The sequence below is a fragment of the Papio anubis genome, chromosome 13 (assembly GCF_008728515.1).
Source record: "Papio anubis isolate 15944 chromosome 13, Panubis1.0, whole genome shotgun sequence".
NCBI lineage: Eukaryota > Metazoa > Chordata > Mammalia > Primates > Cercopithecidae > Papio > Papio anubis.
Window position 1 is genome coordinate 34,528,148 of NC_044988.1, and position 21,901 is coordinate 34,550,048.

The following is a 21,901-nucleotide window of genomic DNA, read 5'->3' on the forward strand; positions in this document are numbered from 1 at the left end:
AACCTGGAAGAGACACAACAAGAACAAAAAACTTCAGGCCAATATCCTTGATGAACATTGATGCAAGAATCTTTAACAAAATACTAACACACTGAACCCAGCAGCACATCGAAAAGCTAATCCACCATGATCTAGTAGGCTTTAACCCCAGGAGGCAAGGTTGGTTCAACATAGCCAAATCAATAAATGTGATTAATTACATAAACAGGACTAAAGACAAAAACCACATGATTATCTCAATAGATTTAGAAAGGCTTTTTATAAAATTCAACATTTCTTTATGTTAAAAATGCTCAACAAACTAGGTATTGAAAGAACATGCCTCAAAATAAGAGCCAACTATGACGAACTCACAGCGAACATCATATTGAATAGGCAAAGGCTGGAAGAATTCCCCTTGAAAACCAGCACAAGACAAAGATGCCCTCTCTCACCACTCCTATTCAACACAGTATTGGAAGTCCTGGCCAGAGCAATCAGGCAAGAGAAAGAAAGAAAAGGCATCCAAATAGGAAGAGGGGAAGTTAAACTATCCCTCTTTACAGATGACATGATTCTATATCTAGAAAACCCCCAAGTCTCAGCCCAAATGCTCCTTAAGCTGATAAACAATTTCAGCAAAGTTCCAGGATACAAAATAAATGTATAAAAATCACTAGCATTCCTATATACCAGCAACGGCCAAACTGAGAGCCAAACCAGGAACACAATTCCATTTGCAATTTCCACAAAAAAACAAAATACCTAGGAACACAGCTAAACAGGGAGGTGAAAGAGCTCTACAATGAGAATTACAAAATACTGCTCAAAGAAATTAGAGATTATACAAACAAATGGGAAAACATTCCATGCTCATGGATAGGAAGAATCAATATCATTAAAACTACCATACTGCCCAAAGCAATTTATAGATTCAATGCTGTTTCTACCAAACTGCCAGTGGTATTCTTCACTGAACTAGAAAAAAATATTTTAAAATTTATATGGAACCAACAAAAAGCCCAAATAGCCAAGGCAATTAAAGCAAAAATAACAAAGCCAGACTATACTACAGGGGTACAGTAACCAAAACACCATGGTTCTGGTACAAAAACAGACACATAGACCAATGGAACAGAATAGAGAACCCAGAAATAAGGCTGCACACCTACAACTATCTGATCTTTGACAAAGTTGACAAAAACAAGCAATGGAGAAAGGACTTCCTACTCAATAACAGGTGCTGGGATAACTGACTAGCCATATACAGAAGATGGAAACTAGACTCCTTCCTTATACCAGATACAAAAATCAACTCAAGATGGATTAACAACTTAAATGTAAAACCTAAAACTATAAAAAAACCCTGGAAGACAACATAGGCAATACCATTCTGGACATAGAAGTGAGTGAAGATATCATGACAAAGACACCAAAAGCAATTGCAGCAAAAGCAAAAAATGACAAATGGGATCTAATTAAACTAAAGAGCTTCTATGCAGCAACAGAAACTATCAACAAAGTAAACACACAATCTACAGAATGGGAGAAAATTTTTGCAAACTATGCATCTGACAAAGGTCTAATATCCAGTATCTATAAGGAACTTAAACAAATTTACAAGAAAAAAACAACCCAATTAAAAAATGAGCAAAAGACATAAACAGGCGTTTTTCAAAAGAAGACATATACATGGCAAACAAGCATATAAAAAGTTCAATATTACTGATCATTAAAGAAATGCAAATCAAAATCACAATGAGAGTTCATCTCACACCAGTCAGAATGGCTATTATTAAAAAGTTAATAAGTCGGCTGGGCGTGGTGGCTCACGCCTGTAATCCCAGCACTTTGGGAGGCCAAGGCCAGGTGAATCACAAGGTCAGGAGATCCAGACCATCCAGGCTAACATGGTGAAACCCCATCTCTACTAAAAATACAAAAAAAAATCGCCAGGCATGGTGGCGGGCGCCTATAGTCCCAGCTACTAGGGAGGCGGAGGCAGGAGAATAGCACGAACTCAGGAAGTGGAGCTTGCAGTGAGCTGAGATAGCACCACTGTACTCCAGCCTGGGTGACAGAGTGAGACTCCATCTCAAAAAAAAAAAAAAAAGAAGTTAATAAATAGCATGCTGACAAGGTTGTGGAGAAAAGGGAATGCTTATACACTATTGGTAGAGTGTAAATTAGTTCAACCATTGTGGAAGCACTGTGGCAATTTCTCAAAGAGCTAAAAACAGAACGACCGTTCAATCTAGCAATCCCAGTACTGGGTATATACCCAAAGGAATGTAAATCATTCTATCACAAAGAAACATGCACACACATGTTCATCATAGCACTATTCACAATAGCAAAGACATGGAATCTACCTAAATGCCCATCAATGACAGACTAGATAAAGAAAATGTGGTACAAATACACCATGGAATACTATACAGCTATAAAAAAGAGCATGTCCTTTGCAGGAACATGGATGGAGCTGGAAGCCATTATCCTTAGCAAATTAACACAGGAACAGAAAACAAAATACTGCATGTTTTCACATATAAGTGGGAGCTAAGTGATAAGAACACATGGACACAAAGAGGGGAACAACACATACTGGAGCCTATCTGAGGGTGGAGGCCCTGGGGAGGAGGGAGATGAGCAAAAAGAGAAGAAAAAAACATTACTGGGTTCTACGCTTAGTATCTAGGTGACAAAATAATCTGTATGACAAACCTCCATGACACGAGTTTACCTATGTAAAATAAAAGTTTAACAAAAAACTAAAAAAGTTACCTGCAAGTCCTCCACCCAGAAATGCCTTTATTAATACTTTGGTTTCTGCCCCTCCATTATTTTCTCTAGATATATAGATTTATGAGGCAGGCTAATGTGCTGAGATACTAGCTTGAGTTTTATTTGACCTTGTTGTGAAAATACCTGGGCCTTCCTTTGCTTCAGGATGCCCTAAACTGTGGAGAAACAGAGCTGAAGTGCCCAAAGGAAAGTGTGAAGAGGAGAGGCAGGCCAAGTCTGGAGAAAGGCTACCTAAGAGAATGGAAAGGAAATTGTGGTGAGTGCACCTCACTCCTAAAGAAGGACAGGAACTCTGGTAGGTGAGGTGTGGTTTCCATAGATACTAAAACTCAAAGCCACACAAAGGACATATGTCCATTCCTCAGTCAGTCACTGTGGCCAGGAACAGAGGGTGAGGTAAGAGAATGGCAACTCCTAAGGAAACCACAAGCCTGGAGCCATAGGTGTAGAAGCAGGTCCCCAGAGGAAGCATGGGTCCCACAGTCACAGTCCCAACTCTTGTGGTCTAGGCAGCCACTCCCATTTGTAGGTACTACACAGCTTCGTAGTACTTCTTAAAGTACTTCTTGTTCAAGGGATGGAGCGAAAAGAGGATGCAGGACAAGGAGGAAGAAAGGAGAGCCTTGCTTTTGCAGAAGAAACAAGGAGGCAGGGAAGGCTCTAAGCCCAGGCAAGGAGAGATGTTTTCTTAAAAAATCCTATGTCTGGGGATGCCCTCTCTCACCACTCCGATTCAACATAGTGTTGGAAGTTCTGGCTAAGGCAATCAGGCAAGAGAAAGAAATAAAGGGTATTCAGTTAGGAAAAGAAGAAGTCAAATTGTCCCTGTTTGCAGATGGCATGATTGTATATTTAGAAAACCCCACTGTCTCAGCCTAAAATCTCCTTAAGCTGATAAGAAACTTCAGCAAAGTCTCAGGATACAAAATTAATGTGCAAAAATCACAAGCATTCTTATACACCAGTAACAGACAGAGAGCCAAATCATGAATGAACTTCCTTTCACAATTGCTTCAAAGAGAATAAAATACCTAGGAATCCAACTTCCAAGGGATGTAAAGGACCTCTTCAAGGAGAACTACAAACCACTGCTCAGTGAAATAAAAGAGGACACAAACAAATGGAAGAACACACCATGCTCATGGATAGGAAGAATCAATATCGTGAAAATGGCCATACTGCCCAAGGTAATTTATAGATTCAGTGCCATCCCCATCAAGCTACCAAGGACTTTCTTCACAGAATGGGAAAAAACTGCTTTAAAGTTCATATGGAACCAAAAAAGAGCCCGCATTGCCAAGACAATCCTAAGTCAAAAGAACAAAGCTGGAGGCATCATGCTACCTGACTTCAAACTACACTACAAGGCTACAGTAACCAAAACAGCATGGTACTGGTACCAAAACAGAGATATAGACCAATGGAACAGAACAGAGTCCTCAGAAATAATACCACACATCTACAGCCATCTGATCTTTGACAAACCTGAGAGAAACAAGAAATGGGGAAAGGATTCCCTATTCAATAAATGGTGCTGGGAAAACTGGCTAGCCATAAGCAGAAAGCTAAAACTGGATCCTTTCCTTACTCCTTATATGAAAATTAATTCAAGATGGATTAGAGACTTAAATGTTACACCTAATACCATAAAAACCCTAGAAGAAAACCTACGTAATACCATTAAGGACATAGGCATGGGCAAGGACTTCATGTCTAAAACACCAAAAGCAATGGCAACAAAAGCCAAAATTGACAAATGGGATCTAATTAAACTAAAGAGCTTCTGCACAGCAAAAGAAACTACCATCAGAGTGAACAGACAACCTACAGAATGGGAGAACATTTTTGCAATCGACTCATCTGACAAAGGGCTAATATCCAGAACCTACAAAGAACTCAAACAAATTTACAAGAAAAAAACAAATAACCCCATCAAAAAGTGGGCAAAGGATATGAATAGACATTTCTCAAAAGAAGACATTCATACAGCCAACAGACACATGAAAAAATGCTCATCATCACTGGCCATCAGAGAAATGCAAATCAAAACCACAATGAGATACCATCTCACACCAGGTAGAATGGCAATCATTAAAAAGTCAGGGAACAACAGGTGCTGGAGAGGATGTGGAGAAATAGAAACACTTTTACACAGTTGGTGGGATTGTAAACTGGTTCAACCATTATGGAAAACAGTATGGCGATTCCTCAAGGATCTAGAACTAGAGGTACCATATGACCCAGCCATCCCATTACTGGGTATATACCCAAAGGATTATAAGTCATGCTGCTATAAAGACACATGCACACATATGTTTATTGCGGCACTATTCACAATAGCAAAGACTTGGAATCAACCCAAATGTCCATCAGTGACAGACTGGATTAAGAAAATGTGGCACATATACACCATGGAATACTATGCAGCCATAAAAAAGGATGAGTTTGTGTCCTTTGTAGGGACATGGATGCAGCTGGAAACCATCATTTTCAGCAAACTATCACAAGAACAGAAAAGCAAACACTGCATGTTCTCACTCATAGGTGGGAACTGAACAATGAGATCACTTGGACTTGGGAAGGGGAACATCACACACCGTGGCCTATCATGGGGAGGGGGGAGGGGGGAGGGGGAAGGGATTGCATTGGGAGTGATACCTGATGTAAATGACGAGTTGATGGGTGCTGATGAGTTGATGGGTGCAGCACACCAACATGGCACAAGGATACATATGTAACAAACCTGCACGTTATGCACATGTACCCTAGAACTTAAAGTATAATAATAATAAAAAGAAAAGAAAAGAAAAGAAAAAATCCTCTGTCTGAGTGTTCAGCCCCACATCTCTGCTGATCCTACCCCTACAAGCACAAAGAAAAGGCCAGAAGGCAGCAGGAAAAGGATTGATCATTCAGGCCTATATTCAAGTTGGCCTTTTCTTGCGATGTGGTTTTAATCTCACCAGTCACAAGCCTCAGGGTATAGTGGGGCCACCAAGGTCAGAGTTCAAATTCAGCCATGCAACTAAGGCAACTTTGCTTGATCTTGGTCCTGTTTTCTCATGTGTAAAACGGGTCTAACTCTAAACCACACATTGCTCTGAGAATGAAATGAGGCACTATGAAATGAAGTGAGGTTGGTTGAATAATGTTCCCCCCAAATTCGTGTCTACTGAGGACCTCAGAATGTGACTTTATGTGGAAATAGGGTCTATGCAGATGTAGTCTAAATGAGGTCATACTGCATTAGGGTGGGCACTAATCCAACAGATGGTATCCTCATAAGAGGAGAGGAATATAGAGATACACACAGAAAAGAAAGTTATTTGAATATGGAGGCAGAGATTGGAGTGATGCAACTATAAGTCAGGGAGTGCCAAGGACTTGAGGTCATGTGTTACAGAAGCCCTAGGAAATGAGTAAATTTCCTGGCACAGCACTAAGACATGCTGATATTCTTCATTCCGTCCCTTTCCCCTATTCCTAAATGTGCTCCAGGGACACTGGAGAAGCTGGAGCACATTTAAGAATAGTGGAAAGAGAGGGAAATAAAGGGTGCTAAAAACTCTCAAGGGATGTTAAAAAAAAAAAAAAAAAACTCCCAACAAACTATGTATTGAAGGAACATACCTGAAAATAGTAAGAGCCATCTATGATGAACCCATGGCCAACATCTCACTGAAGGGGCAAAAGCTGGAAGCATGCCCCTTGAAAACCGGTACAAGACAAGGCTGCCCTCTCTCACCACTCCTATTCAACATACTATTGGAAGTCCTGGCCAGAGCAATCAGGCAAGAGAAAGAAAGAAAAGGCATCCAAGAGGGAAGAGAGGAAGTCAAACTACCCATGTTTGCAGATGACATAATTTTATATCTAGAAAATCCCATAGTCTCAGCCCAAAAGCTCCTGCAGCTGATAAACTTCAGCAAAGTTTCAGGATCCCACATGAACATACAAAAATCACTAGTATTCCTAAACACCAACCATAGCTAAGCCGAGAGCCAAATCAGAAATGCAATCCCATTCAAGACAAACTGCTAAAAGCAAAACCAAAACTTTCCAAATAAGCCAGGCTTTCGTCAGTTCCTCAGAACTAGTTCTGGTTTGACTCACTCTCATGTTATGGCAAACTTTAAACTGAATGAACAATTTTTCTTCTCTCAGTGAATATATCTTAACGCCAAATTCTGAGTGCTTTTTTGTCACCCATCCTCATATGTCCCAGCTAGAAAGAATCCTGGGTTAGGAGCTACTGCATGTTGATGGTTTTGTTTTTCCTTTTGGCTGTTCATTTTGGTGGCTACTATCAGGAAATCTAACACAAACAGCAACTGTTTTTTGTTGTTTTCTTTTGCATCTTTACCTGTGGAGCTGCGACAAGTCCTCATGTGAGTAACGAGTGGGTTGAGATACTCTCATACTGTTTATGTTGTGGACCATGATGAGGCTGCCAGGGTGGGGAAAAGGTGGCCTACTTTCTCTCCACACCATTTGAGGCAAGAGACATTCTGCCTCAGAAATTGTGCTGAGGGGCACAAATAAGCTAATGTCCTCCTGCCCCCAGATTTCTCTCACTTGTCCCTATGCATATTATTCTTGTTGCTCACTTTTATAAGGTGAGATATTTTCTGCATCAAATATATGCACTGTAAAATAATTTAACTATTCTTAAGATTGTCTCTCAGCTTAGAGTTTTCAGAGGCTTAATGGTGAAGAACTTAAAAATCTGTTTTCCTATGACTGACATCTGTTTGTGATTATCCATTTAGCAGACAGTGATCACTCCAGGCTGGTCTTTGTTTACAAGCTATGCCTAAGAGTCAGCTGTTGGTGCGGGGGTGGGGGCGGGGGAACAAAAACAAAAAACCCAAAACTATTATCTTAATAACTTGTAGAGGTAATCATTACTGAACAAAAGCATGATTTGGGGACTATGGAAAGGCTTATTTTTTCCATATAAAATGATCAGAGAAAAGGTAGAAAAATTAAAGAGAACTGCAATAATTGCTACTGATTGCTCAGCACCTGGGTGCACTGAGTAGAAGAACAATGACAATGGGTTCATGTGGAGGAGATGGAGGTGGAGAGGCTAAGCTTGAGTGAGATTACCGACTAATCAGGACTTTTAACCCTAAAATACTACGGCTCTGAGGGGCAGGGAGTGAGAGACCTAAACTGACAAAATGCAGAGAAAAAATATTCAGTGTGAGCAGTAATGAGACAGTTGTATCAGAGTCAAATACGGAGTTGGCCTGGATGTCCTCCAAGCTCCTTTCCAAGCCTAAGATTCTATGAGTGGATGAACAATCCTGCTCCTGCTGCTCTTGCCACTGGAACCTGATCTATGTGCCTTCATTACTTGAGCTCTCCCCATCAGCAGGCTCTTTGTTGTCTGCTGCTTCAGGGTGTCTTCTCCCCAGATTTCTCCTGTTTGTGAGCTTTTCCATTGAACTGGAGCTCCTCACAGGCAAGAAGCACACCTTTAAGGTTCTCTGAGTCCCAAGTTGCTAGTGCAGTGCCTGGCAATACACATAGGTGCTTACTGGGTGCTTGCCGAATTGTCAAATGGATTTATGTGATGAAATGTCAGGAGAATCACTAGAAATGAAATGTTTGTGTAATGGACAGGGGGAAGTTTGAGGCTGATTTGAAAAAGGAGATGGTAGAGATAGTAGTATGGGTCATGCTTCAGAGTATATTTGCTTTACAATACATTGGACAGCAACCAATAGATTGTTGTGTGCCATTTTAATTCCACATACTAATGTCCAAATGTGTCATATGTCTTAATTGTTGCATACTTGGGTTACTCTGCAAAGGGGCAACTGCAGTATTACCTTCTCATGCCACACCCTGCTCCACTGTAGCTGGGCTTGATAACCTTCAAATCAATCCACAGAAGTCCAGGATAGACAAAGGCATCTGAAAGGTTATCTAGCCCCAGTACCTCTGATGCCTTCCAGCTGTTTCTAACACACCTGTGGGCTGACTTCCAGTTCTTAGTCTTCACAGCTCCCTATGATGAACTGCCCCTGCTTTGAGGGATTTTCCTGCGTTGCCTCAGAAGTACTGCTCTGGGGGAGCTTCTGATACTCTTCTGACCACCTTGTCTCTGCCTTCTTCACTGGTCCTCTGTTCACACTCTCCAAATTTTGGGACATTCCTGAATTCAGATCTTTTCTTTATAATCTTTCTTTCTTTTTATATTCTCCCCATCAGATGGTTCGTTCATTCCTCAATATCAACTAACATTTCCATATTAGAAATAACTTCCTTATCTTTAGCCCTAAATTTTGTCCCAAACTCTGGACCTATAATTTTTTGGAACACTTATGCCTTGCCCAGACTAAAACCAAACTTACTGTCTTCCCTCTAAAATCAGCTCCCGATCTTCTATTTCTCCCTGCCACCCCTTGCTCCCCCATGGCTCCAATATTGTCTTGCTGATCTGGCCTTAAAACCACAGTCAATCTTGTTGCTTTTCTCTTTGTCTCTTTTGCATGGCTGATCAGTAGTGAATTGTTTTGTCAATTGTCTTATATATTTCTTCTTTCTCTTCCTTGCTTCCTTTTTCTGACCTGAAGTTAGGGCCCTGTTACCAAACATCTAGATGAATACAGTGACTCCCTAATTGAGTGGCTGTCTGCCAATTCCATCCACCCTCAATTCTATACTGAAAAAAAAATTAGATTTAATCTTTTTCAGATACTCCTTTGGTATTGTCACTCTGTTTTTTGAGTGACTGCCACTATCTACCCATTGGCAGCTCTACCTGGCATTAAGCCCTTGACATTCTCAACCTAAGTGTCCAGCCAAATTACTCTGTTCATTGTCCCCTCAACATGCCTGTGCATTTGCACCTCTGAGACTGCTTCTGAGTCAGCTATGCAGTGCCCTTTAGAATAGCTTCAACCCCAAATCCTACCAGTGCTTCAAAGGCCCAGTTCAAATCCTACCCCTCTGGGAAGTCTCCCTTCCTCTAGTCAACTTCTAGGGCTTTTGCAATTTTATCACTTGTTTTATATCAGTTTTACTATTTTTCATGTATGAGAGTTTTAACCTTCTAATTATTGTACAATGTCTTTAAGGGCAAGGGCCCTTTTTTAGAGGAAACCCTCTAGGAATTCTCCAATGATGGATTCTTCTATGAATTCTCACAACTTTCTAATATAAAGGCTTATAAAAAGTGGGAACTCGTTGTTTATTGCTTAAAAAATTGAGATTTAATTTGAACTTAAGTGCTCCATTAAATTCAGTAGAATAGCATCTTAAGGCTACTGGTAGTCTATCCATGCCACAAATGGTTTAGAGATCAAATAATTACTCATATACCTATGAAAGCAGAGTACTGGCTCTAAGATCCCCCCAAAACTCAAATACCCATTAGGTTTGGCAGGCAACAAAAATAAGTGAATCCATCTAGGTCTAATACAATGGAGAATGGTAGGACCTGGGGCAAACTGCATAACTTGCCCAAAGGCATTCAAATTCAGATTATGTTCAGACATTGCTAATTACAATTACTGTCTTAGACACTTGGCTTCAAAACAGTGGTTAGTTCAGGTATTTCAGATCAATTGGGTATGTATCTATCTAGGTCTTTATGGATAACCAGGGCTCTACTAGACACTGGGAGAGGGAAGAGACAAATGGGATAAGACTGTCAGTATTTAGCAAATAATGAAGTATTTTACAAACATGATCCTTTAGGCTGGTTATTATTACACAAAGGAATGATTTGCTAGGATTCTTGAGATATTTTCATAGAATGTCTATGCCTCACTTATTGCACAGACCAGAGAATTCCATAAAAGCACTGGCTGTGTCTTATTCACCTTTGTATACTAGAGCTTGGCACATAGTAAATACCAAGTAAATGTTTTGAATAAAAGAAAGAGATCATTAAAGCTTCAGCACTACAATTATTTGTATTTCATCTATCAATTTGGAATAGATCTCCACAAACAGTAGAAATGGCAAGAAACTAGGCCTATAGCAACCAAGAAGTGAAACTGCTAGAACCTACCATCATTTTTGATCCTCTTGCAAATTTTGCTTGAAAAAAATTTCCTCATTTTTCTGTTTACGAACTTATCCCCAGAATTTACAGATGTTTCCTTGATTTCTCTGGAAAGATACAACTTCCTAATGCAATGGAGTAAATTGATACTTTTATGTAGAAATAAGCAGAATAAGCTGGGCAAGGTAGCCCACAACTATAGTCCCAGTTACTTGGGAGGCTGGGGCAGGAGGATCACTTGAAGTCAGAGTTTGCTTGAGGCCAGGAATTTGAGGCTGCAGTGCTCTATGATCACACCTGTAAATAGCCACTACACTCCAGGCTGGGCAATGAGTGAGACCTAGTCTCTAAAGAAAAAAAAAAAAAAAAAAAAAAGACAAAATAAGATCAAAATTGAGTATGAACTGATAAATACAAAGCAGACAAGAAATATCCTGAAAGGCACAATAGTTCTGCAGACATTTGCTTGGGAATCTCAGGGGAGGATTTTTGAAGGAAGTGGCCCTGAGTGAGTCTTAAAAAATGGGTAGATTTTTACCAGGTGAGATCTTATTGAAGTTAGTGAGAGGAGTGGTCATATAGGAATTCATGGGATTTTTAGACCAAAGATTACCACCCTTATAAGTGATAACAACAATGAATGTGAAGAATGTTTACCACTTGCAAAGTATTTTTTACATACCTTATCCAAGTTCCCACAAGCATTTCTGTTCACTACCTGTGGTTTGGTCAAGAGACTCAGATATTAGAGAACTTGTTGATTTCTAGTTTCTAACTCCGCCCAATACTATTAAGATGCAAATGGACAGCCACATAGGAATAGACATCAAGAAATGTATTTACAAAACACAAGTGAATTTTAAAAGGGGAGACTAAAGAGGTGGCATGGTTGTTTGAACATGTTCATTTTGTTTCCTGGAGAAAAGTCAGCACAATGCTCATTCAGCTAAAGAAGTGTTGGTGTTACAGCTCCTTCAGTCCACCATTCGGCAGGTCCTGAGTTCTTGTCCCTTGTCCAGAAAAAAATGAGGTATGCGGACAACTGGAGGGTGATCAAGGCAGAGAGGAGCTTCAATGAGTGACAGAACAGCTTTCAGGAGCTTTCAGGAGACCCAAAGTGGCAGGTGGTCCCAACGAGTGTTCAGCTCTCAGCAGAGAGGAGACCCACAATGGATAGCTCCTTACCACAGGCAGGTCATCCCAGAGAGTTGAGGAGACCCAAGCTGGGCAAGGTGGCTCATACCTGTAATCCCAGCACTTTGAGAGGCCGAGGCGGGTAGATCACAAGGTCAGGAGTTTGAGACCAGCTTGGCCAAGACGGTGAAACCCCGTCTGTACTAAAAATATGAAAAATTAGCCAGGCGCAGTTGTGCATGCCTGTTGTCCCAGTTACTCAGGAGACTGAGGCAGGAGAATCACTTGAACCCGGGAGGCGAGGTTGCAGTTAGCTGAGATGACACCACTGCACTCCAGCCTGGGTGAGATAGCAAGACTCCATCAGACGGGGGCGGGGGGGGGGGGGGGAGGAGAGAGAGAGAGAAAGAGAGAGGAGACCTGAAGTAAGCAGCTCCTTCCCACAACTGGTAGTCCCAATGTCTGTTCAAGTCTGGCTGAGTCCAGGTTTTTTTGTTTGTTTGTTTGTTTTGCTTTTTTGAGATGGAGTCTCACTCTGTCACCAGGGCTGGAGTACAGTGGCGCGATCTCAGCTCACTGCAACCACTGCCTCCTGGATTCAAGCGATTCTCCTGCCTCAGCCTCCCAAGTAGCTGGGATTACAGGTGCCCGCCACCACACCCAGCTAAATTTTTTGTATTTTTAGTAGAGACAGGGTTTCACCATGTTGGCCAGGGCTAGTCTCAAACTCCTGACTTCGTGATTCGCTGGCCTCGGCTTCCCAAAGTGGTGGGATTATAGGCATGAACCACCGCGCCCGGCCGAGTCCAGGGTTTTTACAGGCTCAGAAGGGAGAAAGCGTGTGCTGATTGGCCCATGGGCAGCCATGGAAGGGCCTGGACAAAGCACTGTAAGTTCTTACCACAGGCTGTAGACTCCACCCACAATTGGCAACCTGGCCCCCAGGCTTTGGGCCATCCCTGGCTTGAAGGTTGGGTTTCACCAGGGACCTAACCCCTTTCTGCCAAGGAACCTGTCTGCCTCTTGCCATCAACATACTGTCCATGACACCCAGGCTGTTCGTGCCAAGGGGTGCCTGCAGGCCTGCCCTGAGCCACCCTCAGCCCCTGCTCAGCCTCCCTCCTGTGCTTGTCAGCACTCAACATCCGGAAGAGGTCGAGGCAGCAGGGGGCTAGTGTGTCAGCACCACCCTGAGCACCCACATGCCTGGCGGGGTTGTGACAGCACCTAGGCTTGTCTACAACTTTGCTTCACCCAGTAGCAGTCGCCAGGATTGGGGAGAGGCCAGGGAGCGGGAGCAGCCACCTTCAAGCTCGTGGGAGCAGGGGACTTCCTGGGCCCCTGAGAATACAGATGCCTGGGTCCAAAGCCACAGCTGGTCAGCTGCAGTGGTGCCTGGGAGCATGGGGCTCCCACCCTGCCAACTCAGTAGGGGGTGGGACTCCCACCTGTTCTTGGCTCCCCTGGCCACACCTCCCCTGCTGCAGCTACTCTAAATGGGCAGGTGCTGCCATCACTGTGAGCTATGATTGTGCCACTGACTCCAGCCTGGGCAACAGAGAGAGGCCTATATGGTATATTAGATGGTAATACAGATTTGGGGAATAAAAGATAACTGAGGATTGTTGGGAATGCTGGGGTAGGGTTGGAGTGCTCTTGCAATTTTACGTAAGACAGTCTCAGGAGAAAGAACAATGAAAGTGTCCAGGTAGAGGCACATGTACACTGGCAGCAAGGTCCTCCCTTAGGGATTGGATCTGTGGAAGAAGCCACACAGGCCTGGAAGCAGGCTTAAGGCCATTCAGACTGGGAATTCCAGTGTTTCAAGGACAGACTGCAATGGATGGTGGCTGGTAGGTCAAAGGCTCCAGATAACACCTCTCAGCCTTGCAAACACCTTACCCTCAGGAAGAAAGATGGGCACAGTGGGGTCCTCTAAAGCATGGGGTCCAAGAGAGAGGGCCCTCTTGTCTTGGCTATTGAAAAAACTGGGTTTTACACTGAGTGAAATGTTGAGCCATTAGAAGGTTTTAAGCAGATATGGTTTGACTTTTATTTTTTAAAAACCACTCTGGCTGCAGAATCAACTGCAGGAAGGCAAAATTGGAATCAGAATCCAGTTGTCAGACTACTGCAGAAATCACCATGAGAGATGACAATGACTCTGACTGATATGGAAGCAGTGGAGCTGGTGAGAAATGGTCAGATTCTGGATATATTTGAAGGAAGGGCCAATAGGGTTTGTTAATGAATCAGATGTAGAATGAGAAAAGAAAGGACTCAAGATGACTCCAAGGTTCTTGTCCTTCACCTCAATAAGTGGAGGATGGAGCAGAGGAAGGCAAGACTAGAAGGTAAAAATAGCAGTAAGAAGGCTCTGCTATGGTATGAGAAGAAATGATAAGAAGCTGAATTAAGGTGATGGCAGTGGGGTGGAAGAAAGGAGAGCCATCATGCAAAAAGTATCCAGGAGGGAGAATTAGCAGGAGTAGGGGATGGACCATATTTGCGAGATGAGAAATGCAGAGGTCTAAGATGACCCCCAAGATTCTAGCTTAAGGTGGGTGTTGTTACTATTAGCGTAATAGGAAAACAAGGCACAAAGACTTTTCAAAATTTGTCCAAGGTGTTAGAGGCTTACAATTTGTAAAACCAGGATTAAACCCAGATGTGTCTGATTTTTAGAGCCTGAGCTCTTACCCATTTCATAAACCATATTTTCCCTAGAGGAGGATTAGTAGGAAAGGAAGCTACTTGTTGGAAAGTATCTTTATAACAGTGTCTGTTCCTCAGTTTGCTCAAGGAGACAGTGTGCCAGGAAAGTCCCTGTGGAAGGGCAAGGAAGAACGGGAAGTTAAAGCCAGTGGTGGGTGATCCAGGAGTCTTTTCTGTTGCTAGACCTGTTACCTGCTGTCCTTTCATGATTTAAAAATAAGAATGCTGGCAAGTGCCAGGCCTGTTCGTGCAGCTTAAGATGATACCTTTCTTGGATATATTTGCATTTTGATAAGGAAAGGTATCTTCAGGTCAAGCTAAGGGATGACATGAGCATTTCCCTGTGGAAAGCACTAAGATCTCCCTTTCTAAAATAAAAACAAGAATACAGCTCACTGAGGACCTTCCATTTCCCTCTAGCTACTGACTCATTTCTCTTCTCCTTTCTATAGCACTCTTCTTGAGAGAGTTGCCTATATTTGTCACCACATCTTTACCCATTCTCTTTTGAACCTATTCAAGCTTTCATCTGTACAAAACTCGCTGATACTGTGCTTGTCAGGATCATCCATGACCTCCATACTGCTAAATGCAACTCTCAAGAGTATTTGGCTCTACTGATCACTCCTTTGTAGCCCTGTGTTTTAAAATATAGGTTTTATTATTATTTAGGTATGGTGAGGTCAACATATCAGGAAATGACTGCCATTGAAAAAAGTATGTTGAATTCACAGATCCCAAGAGAAGGGAGCACACCATGCCACAAGGGGCCACGTGGGGAAGCACCAGGGTCAGCTGGGAGGGGGGTAGGGGGTGGGCAAGATCTTTATTGTGGTTTCAACAGGAAGAAATGTGTGAGGCAGGGTGAGTGGAGTTAGGATTAGCTAATATGAATAATTTCAGCAGGCTCTGGGGCATAGGGGCTCTCCCTAGTCTTCTGGTACTTGGCCCTGAGGTGATTAGGGCAGGTGCATAGTGTTGGGAATGTGAAAGCCTCCAATAAATGAGGCAGTTGTTGGTATGGGCTCTGGAATGGGTTGGTTTGCATTTGAAAGGTGTGCTCATGAGCAAGTGGTTTACCCTCTCTTAGAGGTTAGAATTGGCTAACCCTGGGAGGGGCAGTCCCTTCAGGGTCAGCAAGGCCCCAAGTGTCAAAGCATCAGGATACAGAAAATAAAATGCATGGATAATACACACTGCCATTTGTCTTTGTATCCTTCCTCTCGGTCTTCTTTGCTGGTGACCTCTCCTCACAAAGATCTATAAATGTTGAAATATCCCATGTCTCAGTCCTTGGGCACTCCCTTTCCTATCTTTCCATATGTGATGTAATGCAGATATCCATGACTTTAAATCTTTAACACTTCCGCATTGATGACTCCTAAATTTACATCTCTACCCCAACTGCCTACTAAACACCTCCACTTGGATATCTAATAGGCATTTCAAACCAAATCTACACCAAACAACTCTTTTTCCCCTTCCATAATTTGCTTCTCCCTCAGGCTCCTTCATTTTAATAAATAGCATCTCCATTGCCCTAGTGACTCAAGCCCCAAACTTAGGAATTTTCCTAATTTCTCTATTTTTCTCAAACTATATATCCAGCCTGTCAGCAGTTCCCTCAGGTCTTTTTTCAAACTATAGAAAGCCTAAATAAAGGAAAGACATACTGTATTCATGAACTGGAAGACTAAATATTATTTAGCTGGCTGTATTCCCCCAAATTGATCTATGGATTCAATGCAATCCCTACCAAAATTCCAGCTTCCTTTGTCTGCAGAAATGAGCAAGTTGACCCTAAAATTCATTTGAAAATATAAGGAAGCCAGAATAGCCCCCTAAAAAAAAATCTTGAAAAAGACTAACAAAGTTGGAGGACTCACACTTTCCAATTTCAAAACTTACTACAAAACTACAGTAATCAAGACTGTGTGGTACTGACATAGGATAGACATATAGTTCAATAAAATAGAATCAAGAGTCCAGAACTACATCCTTATATATATGATCAATTAATGTTTTGCAAGGGTGCCAATACAGTTCAATAAGGAAAGAATAATTTCATCAACAAACTGTACAGGCACAACTGCATGCCCATGATCAATAGAACAAATTTGGAACTAAAGTTCTTATATTTAGGTTTTTGATCCATTTTGTTTAACTTTTGTTTATGGTATGAGGTAAGGCTCCAAATTTGTTCTTTTGCATGTGGACATCCAGTTGTACAATTGCTCCATTTATATTTATCTTAGCAGAAAATACAGATGTAAATCTTGTGACCTTGACTAGGCCATGGTTTCTTAGATGTGACACCTAAAGCACAACAATAAAAGAAAAAAGTGGATAAATTGGATTTTTTTTACTTAAAATCAATTTGTGTTTTAAAATTAAATAAAATAAAAATTAAAACATTTATGCTTCACAGGATTCTATCAAGAAACTGAAAAGACAATGTGCAGAATGGGAGAAAATATTTCCAAATCATATATTTGACAAATAGTTTGGCAATTCTTCAAAAAGTTAAATATAGAGTTACCATTTAATTCAGCAATTCTACTCCTACATATGTACCCAACATAATTAAAAGTATACATAGGAAAAGACTATATATGAGTTTTCACAGCAACATTATTAATAATAGCCAACAAGCAGAAACAATCCAAATGACCATCAACTGATGAATGGGTAAGTAAAATGTGGTATATCATACAATGGAATATTATTTAGTCACAAAAAGGAATGCAGTACTGATATGTGCTACAACACAGATGAGCCTTGACAACATTATGCTCAGTGAAAAAAAGCCAGCCACAAAAGTCCACATATTGTATGATTCTGTTTTTATGAAATATCCAGAATAAGCAACTGATAGAGACAGAAACTAGATTAGTGGTTGCCAAAGGCCACACCGAAAGGGAAGGGGAAACAGGAAGTTTCAGCTAATGGGTAAGGGGTTCCTTTTTAGGGTAATGAAAATGTTCCAAAATTGGATAATAGTGTTCGTTGCACAACTCTGTGAACATACTAAAAACCACTGAGTCGTGCATTTTAAAAAAGTCTGTGTTTTAAATATATATACACACATATACATATATAACCCTCTTTCATATCAGTTATACTTTAATAAAGCTGTTGAAATTTTTAAAATAAAATTTTAAAACAAAGAAAAAATATATAAACTCACCAACAGACTACTTCTCACCTCCACTAGCCCCGCTACTCTAAGTTATCAGCATTTCTGCAAACACATTCCTAACTGATCTCACTGCTTGGAATCTTGCCAGCAACCTCTCCCTCCCAGCAATAGTCTATTGCCTGCACCAAAGCTGAGTTGTCTTTTAATGATGTAAATGAGGTTCTATCATTCTCCTGATCCACACCCTCCACTGCTTTTCATCACACTCAGAGCAGCTCTGCCGTTACCTGATTTAGATGTATGGCTCCAACAGATTTCCCTTGAAGAAATGATTCCATGGCTGATAAAAGGTGGAAAGCCTCCTTGGTCTCAAAACCATTATCAGATTAGCTGTGTGCTCTGTCCCTTTCCTCAACCATAAGAAGTCCATGGATAAAGAAAGCTTCAGAGCAAAGGAGAAAGCATGGGAGGAAGAGCAGGACGAAGGTGGGGCATCTGCAGCCCCCACCCTCATCAGAGCCAGTTCCCTACTCTCCCTGTCTAAACCTCTTAGTAAGAGGTAGTTCAAGTGATGGGCAAACTCAATTCCAGCACTCAAAAGCACTTGACTACTTTGCTCAGTTAACTAGCAAGTATTTCTTGAGAATGTAGCTCTGTTCTATGGAGCCTTATTTTCAACTGTCAGACTCCCAGACATCCAGTCCAGGTAAAGAAGATGGTGTCCAATTATTCATTTGACAAACAAATTTGGGGTTCAAGGGCCAGCTATTGAAAAAAGCTATAGAAAACTTCATGAGACGTGCAGGTAACTGCCAATATGTGTGGTTCACAAGGACTGGTTCATACTCAGAAAAGACCATTAAAAAAGAAAGAAGAACTTCTCATTTGGATTTATAAAGAGTGTCTTACTTACTCTTAATTTATATCTTCTCTTCTCCAGGAAATCAACCTATAACTTCTCCTCTCAGCTCCACTCTACCACGGTCTGTCACCTTCCCCAAACAGTTTGTTTCCTTGTTTTCAAAAGTGAACAAAGCACCAAAGACCCAGCAAAGTTTCATAAGGCCCTGAGACTTTCAATTGTCTATTTCAGATCAAATACAGAACATGATCTTCCTCCTGCTAATGTTGAGCCTGGAACTGCAGCTTCACCAGACAGCAGGTAAGAAAGGACAAAGGGAGAGGCTTAAGAAAGAAGAGCAGGTGGTGGCCCCTAGCCAAAGCCAAAAATGAGAATGTGGTCCTCAAGCTGAGGGCTTTCTTTGAGAGGAAATATAATTTCTGGGCTATTCCAAGCACCACAAAAAGAAGAGTCCCCAAAGTGGCTTATACATGCCAATGTCCCTATCTGACAGAAACGAGGACTGAGAATATTGCTCCATATATCCCCACTATCCAGTGAGGGTAATGACAAGAAGACAGGATCATTCAGACTGTGTAAATCTAAACTGATACAAGAGGGCAGGGGTTGAGTTCCCTTAAAGGTGAGATGCCAAGTGGCTGTCCCCTTCCTTTCTGGCAGGGAGAGTAAGAAGACAATGGCCAGGGGACACTGTTACTCTAAAGATAATGTCTTGAAGACATTCTGCGTATTATTAGTTGTTTTTGTGAGTTTCTCTTTTGAAAAGCAACAGTAGCAGCCACTGGTCATTCATACCTTAATGTGGTTTACTGAGTCTTCCTAAAACCCAAATGAACAATGAACCTTAAGGCTATCCCTTTGAACTTGAAGAAAGGACTTCTATTGGAGGATGAGGGTGAGCAGGAAGAAAAGCAGTTTCACAGTTGGTTGTTCTCCTGGGGAAGGTAGTTCAGACCATTCGAGGGTGTAGTTAGGACCATGAGTGTACTATTTTGGATGAACACCAAGAGGTAAGAGAGTGAGACAGAGGTGGGGACAGAGGATTAAGTCCTCAAGATAGTAGCCCCAGCCCCATGGGAAATCATCTTTCTGCTCATGATTGAGAAATAATGGCTCCCTTGGCACTTGATAACCTTTCGAAGAGCTTTCTCCTCCCTACTGACTTGTTCCAGATCACTCTTTACTCAGTCACATTCCTCTCACTCCTTTGAGCTGCCCAGCCTGGTCTGGTACTAGAGACATGCACTTGGGGCCCTCCTCAAAGGAAGACCCTGAGATATTCTGCTTACTTCTACTCTGCTCCTGCCTGCAGGGCCAGCTAAAGGAACTTTTCATGTTTTCTTTGCAAGGAACCCTGCCTGGCAGGAATTTTAGAGACAAGCAAAAGGGGCAAATACTTCCATGCTACAAAACAGCTTCAAGTTTCTGTAGAGTGATAAGGGAAATGAGGGCCAAAAGACACTGCAGTTCCCCATCCTGTGGCAGGACTGGGGGCTTCAGGAAAAAACTTGGGGAACGTGTAACCTCTGTGGGTTTGTCCTTAAAAACATTGAGATCCTGGGTTTTCTGTCTTTGTTTTTTGCCTTCTCTCTTAGGAAAGGAGTGAGCTAGGGTGACAAGGAGCAATATTTTTTAGTCCTCATTGGCTCTTTCTACAGAGGAAGGGTCTTTTCTTCTAAGATAATCAGCACAAGACAATGAAGATAGGCGCTAGCTCCCAGTTAGGTATACTAATGGGCAAAAGGAAGAGCATTTACATTTATTGAGAATTCACTAAATGCCAGATACCATGCTAGAAAATTTACATATGGTATAGTTCATTTAATCTTCACAACGATCATTTTGCAGGTGAGGGAACTAGAACTCAGAAAAGGTACTTAATTTCCCCAAGATTACATACTTATTAGGTGACACAGGCAAGATTTCCACAAAGCTAATGTCCTTTCTACCCTACTGTGCTACCATGATGATGGTAATCAAAAATGGCAGACAATCCATAAATCTTCCAACTTTGGAATCGGTTTTTGCACTGAAGTCTGAACATGGATATGTATTGAATGTTTATTCTGGACATTCACAGAATCAAAAATATGTGTAATGAATTGTGTTGCTGAATTAACTGAAAGGAAAGTAAAAATGTAGCACTTTCTCACTTTCTTCACAAATTTGGAATTCTTCTCTGCTTTCCACTATGCAGATAACATCAGTTCAAACAAATACTAAATACCTACCTAAATTAGAATGCCTTCTCCTCGTGATATTTTTTTAAAAATCTTGTCATTTCATGTCTCTTTAATTAAAGAGTTTTGATTTCAGAAGAGGGTACCTGAAAAACAAAACAACAAAAAAACTAAGAATCTGAGAAATAATTAGTGTTTACTGCTGGGGAGGAGGTCTGGATCTTATCTATTATGTATATTCAGGTTTTGTTGTTTTTTTTTTTTTTACAAGAAGCATGTATTAGGTATTATTTGTATAATAAAATATAATTTTAAAAATACAAGGAATTTCTCATATAAAAATATGAGAGTAATCAGACTGCAACACCCAGTGCCTGAGAGGGAGCTACAGCTATCAGGCTGGCCAGACAGACAGAGGATTACATTTTCTTCCTTGCTCCTTGTACAGCCCCAGACCTGCATGCTTCATTGAAAAGAAAAGAAGATACATGAATTGAATCAATATGATGCTTAGTACCCTATCGGTGCCCATTTCTTTTCTATTTTTAAATTTTAAAAATAACACCTGGCCAGGCACAGTGACTCACACCTATAATCCCAGCACTTTGGGAGGCCAAGGCAGGTGGATCACCTCAGATCAGGAGTTTGAGACCAGCCTGGCCAACATGGTGAAACCGCTCTCTACTAAAAATTAAAAAAAAAATTAGCCGGGCATGGTGGCAGCCACCTGTAATCCGAGCTACTCAGCTGAAGCAGAAAAATCGCTCGAACCTGGGAGGCAGAGGTTGCAGTGAGCTAAGATCACGCCACTGTACTCCAGCCTGGGTGACAGAGTGAGATTCCGTTAAAAAAACAAGCAAACAAAAAAAACACTTATGTTGGTATTCTCAGACATTACAAATAAATAAAAACAACCCAAGTGCCCTGGAGAATTTGATTCTAGGAGTAGGTCTAGAAGAACTTCAACTGGAGAATGGATATAGAAATCATGGTATATTTACAGAATATACATATATTATATATGTAATACATAGCATGTGAATAAATTAATTACAAAAAATTAATTA

The 21,901-nt window shown here is 41.3% G+C and overlaps 2 protein-coding genes across 5 annotated transcripts in view; one reads left to right on the forward strand and one right to left on the reverse strand.

Moving 5' to 3' along the window:
* PLGRKT (plasminogen receptor with a C-terminal lysine) overlaps window positions 1–21,901 on the reverse strand; it is a 244,267-nt gene that overhangs the window by 138,681 nt on the left and 83,685 nt on the right. For both annotated transcript variants that reach the window (XM_017949884.2, XM_017949882.2), the window contains one exon: window positions 20,886–20,980. The gene's annotated coding sequence lies outside the window, so the exon portion shown is untranslated. The remainder of the gene's footprint in view (window positions 1–20,885; window positions 20,981–21,901) is intronic.
* Window positions 6,808–21,901, forward strand: part of PDCD1LG2 (programmed cell death 1 ligand 2) — a 60,291-nt gene continuing 45,197 nt past the window's right edge. The window contains exons 1-2 of one of the 3 annotated variants that reach the window (XM_017949879.3): window positions 6,808–7,172; window positions 18,886–18,954. In XM_017949879.3, the coding sequence (XP_017805368.1) occupies window positions 18,900–18,954 (55 nt within the window). In that variant the 5' untranslated portion in view covers window positions 6,808–7,172; window positions 18,886–18,899. The remainder of the gene's footprint in view (window positions 7,173–18,885; window positions 18,955–21,901) is intronic. The other 2 variants (XM_009188801.3, XM_003911732.4) reach the window with 2 other exon arrangements.